This window comes from Cottoperca gobio, chromosome 13 (genome assembly GCF_900634415.1).
Source record: "Cottoperca gobio chromosome 13, fCotGob3.1, whole genome shotgun sequence".
In the NCBI taxonomy this organism is placed as follows: Eukaryota; Metazoa; Chordata; class Actinopteri; order Perciformes; family Bovichtidae; genus Cottoperca; species Cottoperca gobio.
The window spans coordinates 7165112-7187469 of NC_041367.1; the positions used below are offsets into that span (position 1 = coordinate 7165112).

The 22358-nt window shown below is 42.6% G+C and overlaps 2 protein-coding genes across 4 annotated transcripts in view; one reads left to right on the plus strand and one right to left on the minus strand.

The window, feature by feature from the left end:
• The window catches only part of hip1 (huntingtin interacting protein 1), a 41483-nt gene extending 33078 nt beyond the window's left edge, over positions 1-8405 (plus strand). For all 3 annotated transcript variants that reach the window (XM_029445791.1, XM_029445792.1, XM_029445793.1), the window contains 10 exons: positions 854-990; positions 1383-1493; positions 1679-1737; positions 3232-3325; positions 3874-3974; positions 4150-4255; positions 4416-4539; positions 4667-4728; positions 5495-5612; positions 5700-8405. In XM_029445791.1, coding sequence (XP_029301651.1) covers positions 854-990; positions 1383-1493; positions 1679-1737; positions 3232-3325; positions 3874-3974; positions 4150-4255; positions 4416-4539; positions 4667-4728; positions 5495-5612; positions 5700-5710 — 923 coding nt within the window. In that variant the 3' untranslated portion in view covers positions 5711-8405. The remainder of the gene's footprint in view (positions 1-853; positions 991-1382; positions 1494-1678; positions 1738-3231; positions 3326-3873; positions 3975-4149; positions 4256-4415; positions 4540-4666; positions 4729-5494; positions 5613-5699) is intronic.
• A 1826-nt stretch (positions 8406-10231) lies between these two features.
• Positions 10232-22223, minus strand: ypel2b (yippee-like 2b). Its single transcript, XM_029445800.1, has 5 exons — positions 22064-22223; positions 16915-17146; positions 16072-16115; positions 15592-15700; positions 10232-12881 (listed from the first exon to the last, which is right to left on the minus strand). The coding sequence occupies exons 2-5, from the start codon at positions 17029-17031 to the stop codon at positions 12792-12794; spliced, it is 360 nt and encodes a 119-aa protein (XP_029301660.1). The 5' UTR covers positions 17032-17146; positions 22064-22223; the 3' UTR covers positions 10232-12791.
• Between the last annotated feature and the right edge of the window lie 135 nt (positions 22224-22358).

Consider the following 22358-nt stretch of genomic DNA (forward strand, 5'->3'; position numbering starts at 1 on the left):
GCCCAGACATGTACATGTTCTGACATGTCAGTAAGTAATTCATATCTCCTCATGCGTAACATGTGTACAGTAAGGTTTGGCATTTTAAGTCAAAACTATTCTCTCTATGTATTCTCTCTGTGTAATCTGGTAATGCCTTGTATCAGTGTTTACATCTGAATGTCCTGCGATTAGAAATAACTCGTCTTTCAGCCAAAACAAGCATGATTTAAAAGACAGTTGCTGACTTTATCCAGGAGTAATGTTTGCAGGGTTTAGCTCTCTTGGGAGATGCAGCTTGGTCAAGTTTAAACATGCCTAAATATAATGGAGCTCTGGCCAGAAGCCTTATCACTGCAAAAAAAGAAAATCAAAACTGGGTCAAACTGAAGCGGCAGCCTGGAGCTCGGGCTTTGAAAATCCATGTGATCTGTGTTTAAGCATACTTTGCAAAAACATTTGAATGCAGCATTTAAAAGCTTGTGTACAGTTAGATCAAAACAGTTGGCTGTCCTACAGCTGAAATAAAACCAACAGCTGCTGTCGAGGTAGTTTTTCTTTCCCCCTTTTCATCAGATCAGAGTTTCAGCTGTGAGTTGACACTTAGCCTGAGGGGATGTCATCAGTATAATTAACACTGCAGCTGCAGCCACTAGTGGCACTGATAACAGTTTACAGAAGACATAATAAGGCATTTTAACAGAACATTAATTGTAAATGATTTGACATCATGGAATATGTAAGCTTAAAAGTGCATCTATATATTATATCTATCAAGAAATCAGACTAATTGGTGTTTTCTTTTCTTTCTGTGTGTGTTTGTATTCATTTGAATGACATGAATCCTCCCTGTCCTCGTCTGTGTCCCTGTCAGCCCTGTCAGAAAGTGTGAAGTTGTGCGGGGCCGAAGCTCTGGCTCTGCTGGGCCAGTTGAAGCAGCAGGACAGCCTGAATGCAGCAGACAACAGCAAGCTGAAGGCGGCTCTGGAGGCCATCCTGGCCACTGCAGAGGTCCATATTCCATACATACAAACTAAAGTTTCTCTGTGAACACATTTAAGGGACAACGCATCCCCAGAGTTGCTGTATGATGAACTTAATGAGCTTAATGGGACTCTTTGGTGTTTTTCAACCTGGATTTTTGTGTGTTAGTGACTAATGGTGACACAAGAGTGCTGTAGTCGGCAGTCTGAACCAGGCTGCACTGTAATCATATCATCATGTCAGTTTTGTCAATATACGTCCACTAAAAGTGCTTGTTTGTGCCACTGACAGGCTCAGATTGTTATTTTGAGTGTCTGACATCATTAGGGAAAAGAGCCTACAGAGGAATAAAAAGTAAAATGTAGCCATGCGTTTGCTTTAATACTGACTTCAGTCTCTCTTGTTCTGTCCTCGTTCAGAAACTGCGTCCTCGGGGTTTGGAGCTACAGCAGGGAGAGCTGGGAGATCTAGTGGAGCAGGAAATGTCTGCCACCTCCGCTGCTGTGGAATCGGCAGCTGCCAGGATAGAGGTGCGTGGTGTGTGCGTGTCTGTGTGTGTGTTTAGCTGTGGTCATCTGGTGTGTATTTAAATGCACTTGCTATGTGTGTGAGTGTGCGGCTCTGCGCAAGCTGCGTGAAAATATTGCCCCCTGGTTTCACTTTCCAGCAGTATTAACTTTTCTTGTCTCCCTTGTGCTTCTCTGGATCCCAACAGGAAATGCTCAACAAGTCTCGGGCAGTTGACACAGGCGTCAAGATGGAAGTCAATGAGAGGTAACGCACAGATAAAGGCTTAAATCCCTTTGTAGGTAGGTAGATAGGTAGGTAGGTAGATAGGTAGGTAGATAGGTAGATAGGTAGGTAGGTAGGTAGGTAGGTAGGTAGGTAGGTAGGTAGGTAGGTAGGTAGGTAGGTAGGTAGGTAGGTAGGTAGGTAGGTAGGTAGGTAGATAGATAGATAGGTAGATAGGTAGGTAGATAGATAGGTAGGTAGGTAGGTAGGTAGGTAGGTAGGTAGATAGGTAGGTAGGTAGGTAGGTAGGTAGGTAGATAGGTAGATAGGTAGGTAGATAGATAGGTAGGTAGGTAGATAGATAGATAGGTAGGTAGATAGGTAGGTAGGTAGGTAGATAGATAGATAGGTAGGTAGGTAGGTAGTGTAGATAGGTAGGTAGGTAGATAGGTAGGTGGTAGATAGGTAGGTAGGTAGGTAGGTAGGTAGGTAGGTAGGTAGGTAGATAGATAGGTAGGTAGGTAGGTAGATAGGTAGATAGGTAGGTAGGTAGGTAGGTAGGTAGATAGAAAGTCCTGAAATAGAACAGCTGACCCACAAACAAACCTTTCTACTTTCTATGACTTTGTGTTGGTTTCCTCTTCATACTGCAGTAGTACGTTGTGTTAGATTAAAGAAGAAACCCTAACTTAACCATAAACTTTAACTATCAGTGGCTAGAACGACCACAACCATCTCTGTGGGAAAAGTGCCTGGAAAAGAATATGAAGATTGAAGAACCGATTCCTCTGTTAATTATAGATGCAGCAAGCCGAGCCTCCAATTGTTTGTTTGTGAAAGAGCTGAGCACAAGACTTGGCAATGATCTGCAGAAAGGATATCTAGATGTTTTTGAACAAGGCAGCACAACAGGCACGTGGTATTTCAGTGAACTTGCAGACGGTCACACACTAAAGGCTGACGTGCGAATAATGTCATCCGTTCAGCCGCAACGCACCGTGCAAACTGTGAAGTCTGAAGTGTTTTCATCCATGCAAGCTTAAAATGACTTTCTTCAGTTTGTAGTCTGTAGTTGTAACGCTGGTAATGTCAGTCTGTTTCCACTGGAGCAGCTCTACAAACTGTTATCACATCATTAGATGTCTTGACACAAATGGGTTTATTTATACGGTGCAACTCACAGCTTCAGGAAGTTCAGAAATGTCTTTATTACTTCATTGAGCAGAAGCTGCTCCACACACACTCAGAGTTTTGCTTTCGCTGCTTCTGCATCATACTGATACTGCGCTAATGTTTTCTCTCTGACTTGATTATTAATGTTTCTGTTTTTAAGTTATTTTCTCAGAAACAAACAACTACTGCAGCTACAAACTCTACAAATACTAGAACTTAGATTATTGGTCACGCAATAACTAGACGATGGGTAAACTAACTGCTGTTTGAAAATGTGTCAGGCTGGATAAAATAGAGATCAGGATCAGCTGTAGAGTTTCAGCCTGACAGTGTTTGTGTCCTCTGCTCTGTCGCCCCCTGCAGGATCTTGGCCTCCTGCACAGAGCTGATGCAGGCGATCAAGCAGCTCGTTCTGTCTTCCAAAAATCTGCAAAGGGACATCGTTGAGAGTGGCAGGGTGAGTTACGCTGCAGGTCTTTCTTCTGCGTTTAACAGTGAGAACGAGATGAGGGTCGTATTATTAACAGATTTCTCACCAGATATTCAGTTCTCTCATTTCAACATCGAAGCTCTCCAAACTGACTGATGAGGAGTTGGTATCTGTAAAGGGTTTTAATTGTGATACATTTCATATTAACATATGCAAAGTTTTACTAAAGAGCTCTGTTGTTTGTAAATATATTCTATGGTTCAACAAATGTGTACGGGACATGCTGAACATGCAACTACGAAAAAAGACCTTGATACCTAAAATAAAATTTTAATATAATAAGTGAATTGAATATGTTTTGGACTGATGGTTTGATAAATTGCCTTGGACTCTGATAAATTGTGATGGTTATAGACTAAACTATTAATTGATTATTCAAGAAAAATAATTGTGAGATTATAGGATCATTTTAAAGAATCATAAGTTGCAGCCCCTGCACTCGTGCCTGAGAGTTTAAAAAGTGTGTCATCATGTCATGAAACATATATTTTAATAGTTCCTCTTTTGTCCACCAGGGGGCAGCATCCATGAAGGAATTCTATGCCAAGAACTCCCGCTGGACTGAGGGCCTGATCTCTGCCTCCAAAGCAGTGGGATGGGGCGCCACGGTCATGGTGTAAGTATCAGTCCCGCCTGAGTGTCTCCTACTTCCAACAGATTATAAAAGTGTTTTAAAAACATTGCGAGTCAAGGAAATAAATAAAGAACAAACTAAACAGTAAATCAGGTCATTCATAAATCAGGTGTTTCTTCACTGCGGTGGTCTTAACCTCAACATTGTGTTGTTCCAGAGATGCTGCTGATCTGGTGGTGCAGGGCAAAGGGAAGTTTGAGGAGTTGATGGTGTGTTCACATGAAATAGCTGCCAGCACAGCACAGCTAGTGGCTGCATCTAAGGTGAGCAAGTGATACATAGTTTTCATTCTCTCGGGGTCGAAATGGCCTAAAGTCTTTTACCATTTGCTGAGCTAATACAGTTAGAGGAATACAGGCGTAAGCAGCGTTGCCATGTTGTAGATCTCATGTCTCTTGCCTCATTTCTGTTCTCCCTCTCTAGGTAAAAGCAGACAAAGACAGCACAAACCTGCAACGCCTGCAGCAGGCGTCCCGGGGCGTCACACAGGCTACTGCGGCTGTCGTGGCCTCCACCAAGTCTGGGAAGTCCCAGATTGAAGAGAAAGGTGAGAGAATCACATTGATTGATCATAATACAAAATGTCCAGTTGTTATGTTTTTATTTCTAAGTTTTGAGGAGTTTGTGAGAAAATCTCTGAAGGTGTTTGAACGTAATTTGTTGTTTGTGTCCAGATACGATGGACTTCTCCAGCATGACTCTCACCCAGATCAAACGACAAGAGATGGACACACAGGTAAGCAGCAGAACAAATATCTATCTTAATAAGCCACATAGCGAAGTTGTGAGTCTTAAAAAACACGTTTTAAATTAAGCAGAGAAGCAAAAGTAACCTCGAGGACTTTATTTGGAAACAAGGAGCATGTTCTCTCCCCATGAGCTCATAACATGAGAAAATCTTATTTTAGGAATGACTGATTTAATAATTGATTAGGGATAATGAATAATGCATTTCCCACATTAGACTCTGAAGATGTATTGTTCTTTGTCTCATTGAGTGAGCAGACCATGTGAACACTTCACTCTGTGTTGTGGCTCTGCGTCCCCTGACACTGAAAGAAAAACACAGAAAGGTCTGGACCTGCTCACACACACGGTCCATTGATGTAAATGTACAGAGTGCCTCTATTTGAAGTATATTTTTAGAAGTCTTAAAGACAAACGGACAACTTTTAAACCCCCCCCCTCCCCCCTAGCGTTTCCAAGTGGAATTACCGTTCAAAGAGACAACCGGATCGCTTTCCGTTTTCCTCAGAGCCTAGCAACTACCAACAACACGGGACGCACTGCACTTTGCTTTCCACAGTTACTTCGATTGTTCCACCGTCCGTTACTGTTACTGTTACTGTATAGAACTTATATCGATACTCTTTGCTAACTAGGGATAGCTACCGGGGGGGGGAAAGTGCACAAAGTGTCATCCTCGTCCTTTTTAAAAATAAAAGACTTCAGGGAAATGATGAGTGTGTGTTTGTCCTCTGCCTGTGTCTGTCTTTGCTCAGGTTCTGGTTCTGGAGCTGGAGACTCGTCTGCAGAAGGAGCGAGAGCGTCTCGGCGAGCTGAGGAAGAAGCATTACGAGCTGGCGGGGGTAGCGGAGGGCTGGGGTGACAAAGAAGAGGGTGAGGACAGAGGACAAGCACTGTACTATAAATATACCCTAGATATATATCGTAATAAAAACAATCGGTTTGTCTCCTTCTCCATAGGCACAGGTTGAGACCTGCCAGCCCCCTCGGCCCCCTCCTCCACCAGAAGACCGGCTTCTGTCTGCCTCGTTCTATTTATACACTTTACACTCTTCCTTGTTTTATTCTCTCTTTTTTGTTTGTTTGTTATCTAAGCCAAATTTTAAAAGGTGCTTCTTTTCTAAACCTGCTCCTCCACCCGTGTCCAAAAGCTTCCATAGAGGACAGCACCAAGGGCTCAGTGACGGGGGGGGGGGGGGGCGTCGAAGGGAGGAGAACAAATGGATGTAAGGAGTGGGGCGATGGGAGAAAAGCTACAGTCCGACTTCATGGCCTCACACCCCCACCGCCTCTCCCCCAGGACTGCCGGTGAGAAGCGGTCGAAGTGAAGTGGATCCGAGTATTTATTGTCTTTTTCTTTCCCGGTTTTTTAATAACGGCGCTCCGTCGAGGAGTCACAGCGGAGACGCTACGAGCACAAGTTCTTCTCAAGACATCCCAGGATGCACTGCACAAGGGCCAAACTCTCGGAAGCAACAGTGGAGACCAGTGACTGTTCTTGCCCCTTACACCAGCCCCCAAAACCATGTCTCTGTGTAACGTAGATGGCATGCTCTCCTACTAAAACAAGTGTTTATAAAGCTGTGGGAGCCGGAGCTGCTCTTTTACATGTCTGGATCTTCCTCCCTAGTTTCTTCCTATTCTTTTCACACTGTGAGTTATCACCTTATTAAGTCCATACCGCTTCACTGGCTGGTTCACTGGACTTTCTGCCTTTCACCTCTCCACCATTGTAACGACCGTGACTGTTTACTTGAGCAGACCCCCCCCCCCCACCCACCCTTTTCTTTTCTTTTTACTTTTAACAGACGCTTCGCATGGAAACTCTTAAAACTGCTCCAAACTGGGGAATAGTTCCAGAAAAGTAAAGTAGTACCGTTTCTTTCTCTTTAACAGTCTTATTCACTTGTGGGCTTTGAGACTGATGCTACATTGTCGGAGGTGGCATGATGACCTGTTGCTCGAACACTAAACACATGGGCTCATTTCCTCTTTTATACTGGTTAAAGAGGTTAGTGGGAGGAAAACCTCTTTTTATATAGAAAAAAAAGCAACAACAGTTTAAGCAAATGTTGTTAAATACAGTTTAAGATCCATATTGGTGCATATTTTTTACAATTGCTCGTGATCAAGCAGCGCTACAACAAATCTGCCACAGGAGCAGCAGCTTTGGAGGTGCAGCTGGGACCCAGTCGCACAATGAACTGCTGACGGTGTTGTCTTCTGACAGACGGCTTATCTGAGACGTTATGACTCTGCCATCAGGACCCCCCGGTGCTGCGAGGATGTTGACCCGTTATTTTAGGAGAGAGAAAATCTGCAGGAGCAACAAAAGGAAATCCTAAAAACTTTTTTTTTTTTTCTCAAACTTGAATGTCAGTTTTGGGACATTTAAGGCGGCACAAACCTTTTTATTTGGTTTATCACATGATCCTGCCTCTTCAAATACCCTGCAGGACTGATGGTTAACTGCAGTTTTATATCAATCCTTCACTAACTAACTGTCTGCATTGCCAGAACCACAATGGACTCTGAAGTATGCAGCACACAATGACTGCAGTGTTTTCAAATAGCCTCCTAAAGACCAAGTAGCTGTGTATATAAACTACAAGCCTTCTGTTGTTGGAAATAATCTTTTGCTTTCTTTTAATCTAAAAGCATTACTGTATTGCATCTCTCCAAGTAAGGATTCAGTTTAATTGAATTAGGGATATAAAAATGGTGCACATGAACGCCACAGGAGAGAGAGAGAGGATGCTATTTAACAGATGTTCCTGCTGAGACTGATGGACTGCGTGGACTCTGTGAGCAGACTGATCATGCCTTTGTGTAAACCACGAGATGAGTAGGCATCCCTTTTTTTGTTTTTTTGTAACCCAACACCTTATTTCTTCTTTCTGTTTGACGGCCATGATGATTCTCTTGGGAGTTTGTCTCTGTGTGTCTTAACATCACTTCGTTTTGACGCTCTGCTTCAGCTGTGTATCTTTGGGGGGGGGGGGAAACAAAGTTGTGACACTGGTTTATTTAACAGACGCTGGTCATAATAGTATTTGCCAATAATTCTTAAAAACGAGTTTTTAACCCAGTTGCAGAAGCAGATGGATGCGTCAAGTGTTTTTATGAGTCAGATTTTGACACCCATCTACTGTTTCAAGCAGGTTAAAACAAGCAGCAAGTATTATTTGCAGGACTGTTAGGTTCACGTCTTTGTATTTAATAATGACCTTAGATATGTTCTGTCACTTCTTCCACACCTGGGTAGCTGATCTTATTAGAAATTGGAATATAAAACAAAAAAGATACCATAAAAAGAAGGATAGATCCATTTTTTACAGTATTTCAAGTGTCTCAAAAGATTAATTGAACGCACCTTAAGTGATGTTTGGTTGTATTTTTGCCCAAATATTCTTTATTAAATTAACCTTTCTCTCTCTCTCTCTCTTTCTCTCTCTCTCTCTTTGTCTCCTCTCTCTTGGGTCTGTGTCTGTAGTCCTACCAGCTCAGCCAGCCTTTCAAACTGCCTCACACTGTAGTCAAAGATAAACAAATACTCACATAGCAACATTGAAATATGTCTTTGTATGATATACTAAAACTATGTTGGTGGGTTTGTTTTTATTTTTTCAGTTTTTAAAATAAATATTTCAACTCGTTAATACAGACCCAACTGTGACTGTGTTTTTTTTTTTATGATTGTTACGCAGCCAGCGATCATGAAAGAGGCTGAGATGATGAAACAAGTTCTTTTTAATTAACGCAGCTAGTAGAGAACACGGTTATGTCTCTGCCCTTTCACCTGATTGTTTCTGTTTTTCCTCTACACTGTATTATTCTTGGCAAAGTTGGATATTACATAATTCGCTGATTGATAAATTGCTTCAGTCATCGCTCTAATAATCCTCTTACCTGCTGATGCAACACTCGGTGAACAACCTTTAGGAATTCGCAGAAAATGAATAAACGTTGCATTTCAGTTGATTGGAGGAGATGATATGTACGTTTATGTTTAATGCAAATGTTTTTTTAGCGCAGACATAATGAGCTGCTTGTTTGTGTTTGTGTGAGTAAGAGAAGTAGCTCAACTATTTTACAGGAGCATTAACTTCACATCTACATCAGTGCAGATATACAATCCTAATGCACTTAATTGATTTTTGGGGAAAGTAAGATTAATTTCCAGTAAAAGCATTGACTCATGCAATTGAAAGTGCTTTGTTGGCATTCAATCTTTTTTAAAATATATTTATATATATATATATATATATATATACGGGGTTGCTAGGAGACCTTACCCAAAGCAAACACAGCCCCATCTGCTGCAGTGAGATTTGGAGTGGGTTAGCCAAGTCGGACAGAGAGAGGGAACTCAGCCCAGGAGGATCACTGGAAACAACAGTACAAGGAGAGACAGGGGAGACAGGGGAGGACAGAGAGAGAGGGGAGGACAGAGAGAGAGGGGGAGGACAGAGAGAGAGGGGGATAAAGGATGATGATGGAAGATGAAAGGGAGAAAAGGAAAGCAAGATATGAGAGTGGACAGGAGTGGGAATTAGAAGAAGGGAGAATGGGAGGAAAGTAAGCATGACGTTAATCTTGATTAATGAATGACTAAAAGAGTGACTCTTACACCGGCTCATAACCCTCCTCGAGCACACACACACACACACACACACACACACACACATCTTCAAATCCATTTTCACAAAAATCCCTTTCTGTATCAGATGAGTTACATCTCACTCTCATTTATTACACTGAACACCGGTGGAGGCAGAACAAAGTTCCTGCTCATGTTGATCTTTCCAAGACCCCCATTAGTAACAGATGATGCACTTGTTACCATGGGGACAACATTTTTTTTTTACCATCAAATATCACAGTCGAGTCGCAGCAGGCTTTGTGCCCACGTAATCTGATCATGCCTGGTCAATTCACACAAACATCCACCTCATATTCAGTGTGAATGCCTAATGTCTCTCATCACCGCCGTCAGCATTAGTGTGCCGAAGCTGTACTCGCACTTATCTGCCAAAATAACGAAAGTGTAACTTTAGCTTTCTGTCACTGACAAAGCTGCAAAGATCCAATTCGATCTCTAAAAGGGGGCTCTTTTTAAATCATCTATTTTAAATCGTTCTTCTTCTCACAAGATGAAAAGTTTATTTCCTGGAATTGAGAAATCTAATGTGATGCTCTAACACAGGGGTGTCAAACATGCGGCACCGGGGGCCAAATCCGGTGGGTTTGACACCCCTGGTCTAACACACAGGTCTTCAACAGGGGGTCTGCAAAATTGATTGTAGATAAAGCAATTAAAAGCCCGTGTTTTATGTAGTGAAGGTTAAACGGCGCGGGTATTTACAGAGCATGGGTGATCTAGCGAAAGACGTTACTGTGTTATGGAAAATGGAGGATATCTCTTGTGAGTGAGAACTTTAAAGTGCATGCCACTGAGAGACTTAAGGTTACATGAGAAGAAACAAACGCTATACAGATATCAAGGTGCATTTTATTAGATGAAGATCCAATGATATATAGTCAACATCAGCATCCTCCTTTACAAAAGACATTAAAATTGAAACATTTTCAGTAAAAAAGTATTATCGTACAGCCAATGTGGGGTACCAGAGAGAAAGCATGACATGACCTAAATCATATTCATTCATCATCGTATGGATCATAGATAAAACACAATACATTAACACTATTTACAGTCTGTAACACAGAGGTTGACATGAATGGTAATCCTCGTGGTGAATACAGTAAATAGAATATATTCATATATTAGGTTCTTTTGTTTACAAAATCATAATGCATTATATATATATCACAAGAGAAGGCTATCCACAACCTTGGCTTTCAGCTGTACACACCCCGTTGTTTTTCGACACTTTGCCAAAGCAAAATGAGATCTTTTGTTTGGTCAATTTGTTGTTGATGGGTGGGTTCTTTGGTTGTGCTGGGTTTAATGACGCAGCCTCCGACTGCTGAGCGTTACTGAAGAGTTTTCTGTTTTAGGTTCGGTTGTAACTGGAGAGTCTTGAACAGCACTCGCCACACACAGGGCAACTTCGAGAGCAATGTTCGCAACACGCATCACTATATGTGACAAATAGGGCAACTCATTTGACTTTTTCTAAACCAGGATCACGTTTAATCTGAAAAACAAGGACCTCGTAGCTCAAATGGACCGAGGAGAAACGGATTCAATGTTGGATTTACAGCACAAGGTTTCATTGCAACACAAAATGTTCTTTTCGCAAGAAAATGTGACGAGGACCGAGAAACAGAACTGGTCAGAACACTTGTTTTACGTCATGCATGCATTAACGTTGCATTTCAACGAGATGGATTCTCTCATTTGAAAAATGATGAATTTCCATTAGAGAATATTAACACATCCAGCACATTAAGTAGGATCCTTAGCAAAGAAAAGTAGCATAAAGGTACCTGAGCAATGCTTCCCATTAATGTTACCTCAAATATTTCCCAGGTGTCATAACTCGGAAGGCCCGAGATGCGTGAGGAATATTTAAGCTAACTGAGGTGGAAGAAAAATGATCTGAAACTGGGGTCAACCTAAGAAGATAATGTATTTAGGAACAAAAGAATAAGCAAGAGAGTCTATCTAGTGCATTGCTTCACAATGTTGCCCAGTAGGTTTGTAATGTTTTGTGATGGCCAGTTAGTGAAGATCAGTGTAACAACAGTTAAACAGCAGTCATCCCAGACTGAAAGAGAGCCTACGAGTGATACATTTGTCTACATATGCATCTACAGTACACACCTCTGTGGTCATGTATATATCTCGTGACTTCAGTAAAAGTAACCGTTTACTTTCTGTGTTAATTTCTTTAATATTTTCATTTTGGCCCATGAAAGCAGTCATGCATTGGCCATTTGTTTCAGTTACTTCGAATCACACTGTTAATTGCATGATAGCGGGCGTAGTGTCTCCAGCTGCCTCCCCCAAGCCTGCAGAGCCTCGTCACCTTAACTCATCGACTTCCAACGGCAGAACAAATGCTTGCAGTGCTCGCAAACCTTTTGGAATCCCAGCCAAAGTTTTTCACCTGAGACACGCTTATGTTGTGTAATTCTATCTGGCCAAGTAACAAAGGTGGACGCAGACGTACACGGGAAGGATCAGCAGATCACTTTACACGACTCGTTATATTAGAGGATGAATAAAACCCAGGGGACATGCTTTGCTGCTGAGACGGGAAATTCCTGTGAGGTTTTAGGACAAGCTGGGTGGCTGTCTGTCTGTATCTCTTTCACTCTCGGACGGTCCTGAGCTGCATCACTGGCAAAACATTGAGCGAATCCCAGCCAGAAGCCAAAGAGCGGTCTGGTGGGCAGTTATCCCTGCACCCACCCCACCCCTGCGCCACAACCCAACACCCATGTGCTCGGGCCTCCGTGCCAAGCCTCAGCGCCAGGCCTCATCACTGGCCCAGCTGGCATGGCCCCGTTCGGCTAGATTTGCTATAATCATTTTAGGTCATCTGATTTAAGCTGGGGACAGAGTGAATGCCCGTCAGCTCGTCAAACAAGGCCAATGAACCAGGTTGGCATAACCGCTCTCCTTTTGGCTAAATTTCCACTGAACGACCTGTTAACAACTGGTTTTGACATAAATGTTACACACGGTGAAACACTTCACACGATGAAGAGGTATAGATGCCACCTATATGCCACCTTTTTGAAGAGCTATCGATTTACGTTTCAGTAAAAACGTGAAAACAAGACATCTTGCCGGCCAATCATCTAGTCCTGCTAGCTGTGTACAAGCCTGCCTAGTCTGTCTCTCTGTCAAGCTGGGATGTCTGGGACCTTGATGTGTGTGTGTGTGCGTGTATGTGTTTGTGTGCGTGTGTACATCAAGAGGTGTGGTAGGGAGGGATGGGCAGGGTTACAGAGGTTAATGGTAAATCAGCCAAACCAAAGTCACACACTCACCCACCACACACGACCCCCCCTCCCTCCCATCCATCCAGTCACCCTCCCTGTCTCCTTTGCTGCTATTGTGTCCCGACTGCTCGTCCCTCAGTCCCAGCCGTTGTCCTTGATCATGTGGGCCAGCTCAATGATGAACTTGCCCTCTTTGTACTTCTGACTGCTCTCAAAGGCATGTTCCTGGAGGGTGTGGCAGAGCACAGGAGAGAAAGCATTTGATTAAAATGACAGACGGACAGAAACTAATATGTTTATGTCTTTGACAGGGAGTAGGATAGTTAGAAAAAAGACATGAGGTGCATTAAAAAACCTTGCTCATGACAGTCCTTTCAGCTGTATATGACAATCCTTGACTCAATCCTGGCCTGTCACTGCTGCTGGCTCTTTGGGAGCTTGTTATATAACCGTCAGTCACTAAACACTGCAGAGGAGCCTGCAGAACCAAATCTCTGACCCGACTGGATCGTCATAGGTGGCAGGAATGTCTCTGACCACTAAGAAACAGCAAAAACCAAAAGGCCACATGTTTGAGCCTCACAACAGCCAGCACAGATGTAGAGTCTGCTCTAGTTTTGCAGGCTGTGACATGTATTTCTACTGCTAGGTGCGTAATCCAAAATTCCTCTGGAAAATATGAATGGGATTTAAAGGAGAGTCTGGGCTACACAGACGCCAATCAGTCCCAGTGTTGCTCCATTAAGTTAAATACATAAACTAACACCATAATCATGCAGTGAGCAAACCAATTCCAAGACTATGCTGATCACTTATTTGAATCCGCAACTTGCATTTACGACAATGCTCTCGCGGCTGATTTGACTTGTCTTGTTGAAAATTGAATACATTACAAGAACATTGGCACCAGACAAAAAAAAAGGCTCCTCTTCCGCCATATTTCTGAAAATGATAATATTCATCTTCCGTTGTGTGCACGTACAATCCGGCCTTGTCCCATCTTCTTGTATTGTTGAGTTTTATAGCGGTTGGCATCTATAAATGTTGCATTACCGCCATCTGCTGGACTACCACGTCTGTTCCGGCATTGCAATGGTATGTGTGCAAGACGAAAAATGTTCCTGAATGTACAGTTGTGCATGTGTGAATAGCAACAATCCCTAGCGGTGCCTGAAAGGTTATCCCAGTAATTTACCTGTAAAAGAGGTTTATGTTAGCATTGTCGATAGTGAGCATTTCAGCATGATATCGTTAACATTTCTTAAGTGGAGCCTCACAGAGCTGTTAGCATGTCTGTAGACTGTCTAACTTTCCTTCTTCTAATCTGTTTCTTTAAGGTGATTTTTACAACTAAAACACTGTAACAGGATTGTGATTAACAGATGTCTCTCATAGTGGTCATGTGATCACACTGTTTGCTAATCCCACCTCAGCTTGTTCCATTTCCACCTCCCATATCCCCAAATTTGGATATTTCTGGCCCCAGTCACTGACAATGATAGCAGCAAGCAGTAAACCCAAGCCACAAGCTTAAAATAGTCTCAAACCAGATATGCTTGTTTTTTATTAAGTCCTTTAAAAACACTATTAATTATAGGGATTATTTCGACACAGCTTTTGCTTTGAAAACTGTTTAAAATACTTTTTTTTTCTGCTTTCAATGTCAGAAAAGAATTAAACAAAATGACAACTTCTGCTTTCTGTCCGAGCCCATTAACACCCGTGTGTTCTTGTTCAAAAGCCCCTCACTCACTGTAAGCCTCTCTTGAAAGCAGAGTCACCGAGTGGGCTGATACAAATGTTGTTTCACTGCGTCCGCACCTTGTTTTGTCTTTGGCTATTTTGGTTCAGAGCTGAAGAGGCACGTTATCATATTTCTTAGTTTAGAAGTGCAGTAGGTCAAACCTCTCAATAGAACTTTGACGACTGCGGAAAATCTATACTGGTGCAACTGATATTAATGGAAACCCTCCATTAGGTCCTATCTAGTGTCTGTGTGCTCATCTTTTGCATGCATGTGACTTCTGTTGTCTCTGCCTTGTGGGGTCCTGACAGGAATAGAAAAGTATCTACTTTAAGCTGGTTCGCCGGTGTTTATACCAGGCGTCATAAGGAAAATAGCTATTTTTAGGTTGGAAGGTTATAGAATCAGGTTTAAGTTTATACACGTAGCGGTGACTGTTATGGTTAGACGTAAAGCAAGTGCAAGTGCTGGTCAATGGGGCCTTCCCAGAAGTCAAACAAAAAGGATACTGTTTGTGTGAATGTATGTGTGTTAACCCCTTAAGGATATAGTCACGTGACCCATAGCTCGCACCTCCATGCGGACGGGGTTCACCAATAACAGCTGCACATGCTCAGCTCTGTTGATATATGAAGACAGCTAACATGCGTTGATGCTGTTTCACCCGCACATGGGACCTAAAATAACAACTGTACTAAATACATCTTGCAAGTGTCAACATCCAGGTCTGAAAAGTAAAGCAAATGCTGAAGTGCCCTAAACCTGCATTCAGTCTCGTGTCACTGCTGGTTCCAAAAAAACAAGATGGCGACAGCTAAAATGCAAAACTTATAACTACGTCCATATCACATGTTTACAGAAACTTTGATTGAATATATCTCTCCGATATTAGCCAAAGTTGCAAAGTGAGGCTCTCTCATTTTAACTCCAATATTCAACGACACTCTCAGATTGTAAACGTCTAATCAACACTAGATAAATAAAGACTTCGCCTTCATGTCTCCATCTGTTCTGAGAAATCTATCTCATAATTAATTCAGCTGTAACACCGCGTTGACCCCAAGAGAAGGGGAGGTCCAAATATAACAAAGGTGCAAATAAAATTAGACTGTGCTATAATACCAACCTCCCAGTTTATCTTCCTCTAACCTTGGATGCAATTTGTGCATCAAATCAGTCAAGGGCACTTACGTATTTCCAGCCCAGGGTGGTCTTGCAGTTCTCACAGTAGATATCTGCTACAGCATGCAGGCCTGTGAGCAGAACCCTCTCCTCTGCAGGGCCACACCCAACGTTCACCCTGAGAGAGAGAGAGAGAGAGAGAGAGAGAGAGAGAGAGAGAGAGAGAGAGAGAGAGAGAGAGAGAAGTAGAGAGGAACAAGACACAAAGAGAGACAAAACTTACAAATTAATATTGTGCAAGTGGCTCACGTTGCTCAGTTGCATGTACTGTATGACGTGCTCAGAGTGAGTCACTGTCTCACACCCACTCTCACAGCGCACACTGAGCTTAGATACTGATTTAAACAGCCTAATTTTCACACTCAATTCAGCTGATAATGGCTCCAAGGCACAAGCTGGCTCCGTCCAAACATGACTACTGTGTGGAGCAACATGCATTATTAACCTATATGCATATGTATATATATGCAACAGGAGAGGAATACTCACACTGAGTTGAACAGGTAGGCCCTGCCTTGACTGCCCTGGAACGACTGCAGAGATGAGATGAGACAAAGATGAGAAGGTTGAGACAAGACTTGGTGTAGTAACTCTATAAAATGATATAAGCATGCTATTATATATTTCCATAACGCTTTAGTCAAATAAAAGAGAGATGTTCGGTTTCCTTATAAAACACCCACATGTTGATTTGAGACTTTACTCTAATAGAAGCTCTTATTTTAAAACCTGGAGACAATCTATTTTAATGTCTGGTATAAAATGGTGCGCAGCCTCCCAGTAACAGTCCATATGCTGCTGATCACATCATGGTTTGGCGAATGCATAAGTAGCTTTGCCACTTGCACACTTTTATTTCCCACAACCTGAAAGCTTCTATTGAAGAGACACAATAAACAGATTTATGCTGTGTTACGACCGGCAGAAGGCCTTTGTGCACAGGTGTGCAGTGTTTTCATAATCGCATGTGGAAAAAGTGATAGTGCATTCATAATCCAATTTACTAACCAGTGTATAACATAATCCATCCACAGGCAATAGTGTGGCAGCAGCTGACACACACATGCAGGTGTTCAGTCTGTTGTTTGTTTTCATAATTCCTCATCCGTTCTCCCTCTTTTTTAATCCTCAATGCTTGTCCTTTTAATGACGGTTAATCCTTGTCAATTATGACATTTAAGATTAAATGAAAGTGACAAAAACGATATGGTACATCGCTTGTTTCTAAAGCAAAACAACATAAACTGTGATTAAAAAATAAAAACAAAACATAAAGTACTTTTTCAGTCTGTGTAATTAGCTGCCAAGTCACCGGACCTGGTTGTCGGTTACCTTGGAAATGAGCTCGTCGTGGTTGGCCAGGTGAGCTCGGCAGTGGATGCAGCTGTAGGTCCGGTGGCAGCTCGGCAGGTACGCCTGGAAGGTCTTGGAGCGCGTCATTCTGACCATGGGCGGAGTTGGCGGGCGGTGCAAGAAGGGACTGCCAGCCCAGGTCGGCTCACAAGGGAAGCACCGCAACACACAGGTGAGGGCCGTGGTGGGCGGTGGGTTGGGAGGCAAACACCTGAGCACAGGGAGCATAAAAAAAGCAGCTAATGGTTACATGGTTGTGTAACAGCTGCTTCCTTAAACTGATGTTGTAAACTGAGCCACAGGTGTATGGACTGATGGGATCACAGCCTGCTCTGTGTCTTCAGAGAATATTCCATCATGCTCGCGTCTTTGAAACTCTTAAAACCTCAAAGAGCTATAATGTGATGAGATATCATGCATTATTAATGAACCTGTGTTCCAGGCTGAGTCACTAAATTTCACATTTCACTTACAAGCTTAAAACAATGAAATAATTCTACTTTAGAAAAAGGGATTGAAACATGGTGCAGGTGCAGGCCACACAGGTACAGTACTTCTACCAAGAGGCCAAGAAGTCTGAAAACACTGAGCTGCCATTTAATATCTCTGAAAAGTTTGGATTCTCAGGTGAAGTGCGGCTACACTACAAGTTGGGGAGAGTTTAACTTTTACCGGTGAATTGCGGGCAGAGAGTAGGCTACCCGCAAACAGAGTCCTGAGACTTTGTGACATGTTGACTTATGTTACAAAGAATTTGTTACCACCTGAAACACATAAATTGGTAGCGGCGTGGTGTGTTTTATTAGCATGTTAGCATTTTGGTTGTGTGCATAATAGCATGCTGACGTTAGCAGTTAGCTTAATGCCTCGCTGTAAGTCGCTACAGCCTCACAGAGCTGCTAATGTGGCTTTAGTTCCAGCTTCTCAAATATGATGATTTACTGCTTTCATGTTTTATATCATTGTAAATTGAACACCTTTGGGTTTTGGACTGTTGGTGGGACATTTTTAGATGTCAGCTTGCACTCTGGGAAGATTTGGTGGGCATTGTTCACTATGTTCTGGCTTTCTATAGGCCAAACAATTAAAGAATTGATTGATGAGGCATAAAATTGATAGTGAAAATAATCATTAGTCGCAGCTGTCTCCATCAACCTATGGCCAAACCATTCTGCACTGACTCCAGTTCAATGCAGTACACACAGGCAGCAAGTCTAGCTCACATTCTGTGTTTAAGTCTATGAGGCTGCAGAGATAATCTGCTTAGTGTAGCACAACTGTGAGGATCGTGCTCTGCTCACTCCATGATATCCAAATAGACCGAGCCCTTAAAATACTCCTGCTGGTGTGCCCTGGTGACTGAGAAGATTAGTGAGCTGGCCTGGGAACACATCCCACAGGCTCGGAAGACGGGAGTATGTTTTGACTAACTGTACATGAGATAGTTAGCAGCCTGTGCTCTGTACCTTGTGGTGCAGATATAAACTTTGTATTGCTTAATGCACCTTTGATTGTGATTATAGGCCTGTAGCTCAGGTGCTAAACAAAGCCTATCAATCACAAGATTGTATCTAGCTCCGTTCCAACTAAATAGAACAAATAACTTCTGTAGTTTACAGGACTATGACTCTATTCTATAATAACTTGTTGTTTCACCTATCTCGTCCTATTCTGTCTCCTCTCCTTCCTGTCTATCTTTACTGAACCATCTGGAAAAACTAATAAAATACTGAATGAGAGCAGGACGCGAGAGGGAGATCATTACCTTATTGCTCTGCGCTATGATTGTTTTTATTGTCGGATGCTGATAAAGGCTTCAGTGCTGATGATAATGACCGTGGATATAAAAAAATAAGGCAGTTAGGCTTGCCCTTGTTTTCTCTTCTCTGACTCGGTGCCAGCGGTGTGGGATTGGGGCACAAAGACATGCTCAGTACAGTCGTCGGAGTTGACCCCTGACACACACACACACACACACACACACACACACACATACACTGGTCTTTAACCCAAAGCGTGTCATTTCAGGACTGCGGACGAGGAAGAAGTTTATGTAGGATCCAATCCTCTGAGATCTCTTTCAAAATAGTGAGGATGTTCTTGCATTATTAGAGATGTTTAACGCTGCTGTGGAATTTACACTTCCCGTCATTTTCAAAGTAAAAACTCCAAGATTTTCACAAATCGTAGCTTTTTAATTGTGAATATTTGCTCATTTCAAAAGTCTTTTATGATAGTAAACTGATTATATTTGAGTTTTACACTGTTGATCAGATAAAACAAGCAATTTGAATTCAAGAAGATCTCTTACATTTGCAGAAAGCTGCGTGATTAGTAATTAGTCGCAGGTATTGTAGGTAATCTAGGAATGTAAACTTCAAACTTAAAATGTAAATACATTACATGCAAGCTTCTTCTTCTTCCAAGCCTCTATCGTCTGCTGCATTTGCTTCAAGTCACTCAAAAAAGTACCGGCTAAATGTCTAAAATGTATGGGCATGTCCGTCACAGCTGACAGGCGAGATGTTTACTCAAACTATCATCTGTAGGAAAATCACTGTGGGCGTAACTGTCAGCGTGTTGACAGTGCATCATGATACTAAAGTGCCCTCAACGGACAGACATTGAACAGCAGTGCTGGATTATAGTATTGCACGTGTGACACATTTTATTGTGGGTCATACATAATCCATGTGGGGTTCTCTCTGTGTATTATCTGCAGTCAGTTTCTGAGAATCAAAGTGTGCCAGTGCATGTCAGAGGCTTTGGATGAAAAAAACAGCTGATACCTCTTGCACAGATGATTAAAAATACATTGTCATATTGTCTTTTCTGACATTTTATGGAGCAAACTATTAACCGAATAACCGAGAGGAAAAAACAGCAGATTAACTGACAGGGAAATGGCATTAACTGATACTCGACTGATTTGGCCTTGATATTATTCTATAGCATGAAGATGAACTTTACTCCATAATCAAAAGCTTACTGCCGAAATTGTTTGTGGGAACAAAGATGCTGACGCGCTGTAAAACGTTGACGGAATTAAATCATTGTGCTTTTCACAACAAATAAAAAACCTTTGACAGCATAACAAATTGCATAAATGATCAGATGACTAGAAGAACTGGTGGCAGCGATTCAGACGGGCGGGAGCAGGGAATCTTTAGCAAGACTAACGTCTGCATAACCTCAGTGCGTGTCTTTGGTTGTCCATCTTTTATCAGTTTAGTTTTCTGTCGGCCTGTGTCTTCTCTCCGTCTGTCTCCATGCCTCTCAGCCTGTTTGTGTGTTTGTTTTCTCTGCCGTCACTCTTGTCTATTCATCAGTTCTGCCGCGGGTCGTTTGAGGTCACCGAGCTGTCCATTCTGGTCATTTCTGGGTGTCATCACAAAAGGCTACGTGCCACGAGTCTCAACAGCCAAAAGGGCCCTTGTATCCCAACAAAAAAACCTTTGTTATGTAACGCACTGATGCTGCCGCTGCTGATGCTGCTTCTGACAATGATCGAGAGCAGGAGGAAGAGATACGAGGGAGGGAAAGATGAGAGTCACACGGGGACAGGGAGGAAGTTAAATGAACAGAGAGAACGAGGGAAGAAGCGGTGTGTGTCCCTTCAGCAATGGGTGATCTGTGGGTGTCGTACACGGCCCACGAGCAGCACCGACGCGATTTCTGTACTTCATGTACTTTCATCCTGCTCTCCATTCAGTCTTACACTGAGGCCGACAGCATACAGCAGCATGACATCACTGACTAGAGGAGGAAACAACTCCTCTTCTCCCCCCCCCCACCATATCAAATCTCACTGATGAAGCGATGCTCCTGCATCCCAGGTGTGTGTGTGTCTGGTTACTGTTGCTATGTTTGATCTGTACTCCTTTCTAATTGTCTTCCGTCTGTCTCTATTTGTCCTCTGTTGACAGGAAGGCAGCTTGTTTTCAAGTTTGCCTGAGGGAAACACTCTTTAGATGCTAATTTTTCTGCCTTGTTCATACATATCATTTCTGTTTCATTTCAGTGTGTGGCTATCAGATGATAAACAGTGTCATAAAAAGTGACAAAAGAAATGACAACACAACAACACAGGGTACACAACTTTTGTTTGTGTATACAAGCACTGTCTATGAAGGATCACCTTTCAAGGCCTGCAACACTTTGACCCCCATCATCGATCCCTGTGTATCGACTCCTCACATGATCAATAACTATCTGCGTGCACACTTTGAAATGAAAATAGATCAGTGTAAAGGTCTAAACTGTCTCACGTGGACTTTATTTTGTAGATGTTTTGGCAGGGGGGGGGGGGGTGCAGCATTTTCACATGCTGGCTGGCCTAACTTGTATGATATGTCATTGACTTGTATGGGATGGTAGATGTCACGTGGGCTAACACATCAATAGATACACAAAAACACGAAGGCTTAAGGTTTACAGTTTGTGATTATTGAATCAGGTCACAGGCAGTGGCGCACTTCATCTGGGGCACAACTTCAGCCACCACACGTAGCACAGATGGCGGGGATGCCTCAGCTCAGCAATACACACACACACACACACACACACACACACACACACACACACACACTCTCTGAAAAGCTTTGAAATCTGCAATGAACTTGCCAGATCAATGATGTCAATGTGATTGTCGTCAGAGCTTTTGATTACAATATGCGTATTACATGATAACCCGCATTGATCACCGCTGACGTGCACCATCACGACTAAGCGCGCGCACGAGGGTGATGGCGCATACGTGCAGGACTGCCACCATACAAACAGCATGTGTACTAATAATAAACCACTAGATACTGTAGCTCCACTGCAGAGTAGTCCCTAGCCTCCAACCAACGAAGAAAACATAAGTCCAGCCATGATAAATACAGTTGACTATCATGTAATACATGTTGTTGTTGGCAGGAAACAATCTACAAACAATAAACTTGTTTTTTAATTGTAATATTACATCACGTGTGCCTGCATGTTAAAAGTTGCCACCGTTAAAAAGTATTGAATGAGCTGCACGTCACTACATCGACGCTGGAATAAGCTTCATAGTGCGATATGAAAACAGTGCGTAACAACAAATGCACCACAGTGAAAAATAACGCATAGAAAATCATCTTACCTTTGAAGGGAAGAAAACACAGATCTCCACGTAGCTTAGAAAATGTCGCACCTCCTCGTTTTCCTCGTGGCAGTGCCAATACTAAACCCTCTTTCGCATTCCTTCCCAGGCAAATTTCCTCTTTTCTCTCCGGCTCTGGCAAGTCCTGCAGAGACGCAATGTTTTGACGCGCAATGATGCCCAGTAGAGTTTAGAAGAGCACCAGGGAGAGAGTGATGAAACAACCAGCCGGAGCGAGAGGGTTCCCTCCCACCCACTTCCGTGTTCGTAGAAAATCCGTTATACAGTTAGGACG

Bases quoted from the DNA above. Each gene is read 5' to 3' on its own strand.
- ypel2b (XM_029445800.1), bottom strand. From the start codon at position 17,031: ATGGTCAGAATGACGCGCTCCAAGACCTTCCAGGCGTACCTGCCGAGC. The intron at 16,116-16,914 runs GTAACCGACAAC...TCATCTCTGCAG, and splicing joins ACGACGAGCTCATTTCCAAG to TCGTTCCAGGGCAGTCAAGG. The intron at 12,882-15,591 runs GTAAGTGCCCTT...CACACCCTCCAG, and splicing joins CCACCCTGGGCTGGAAATAC to GAACATGCCTTTGAGAGCAG.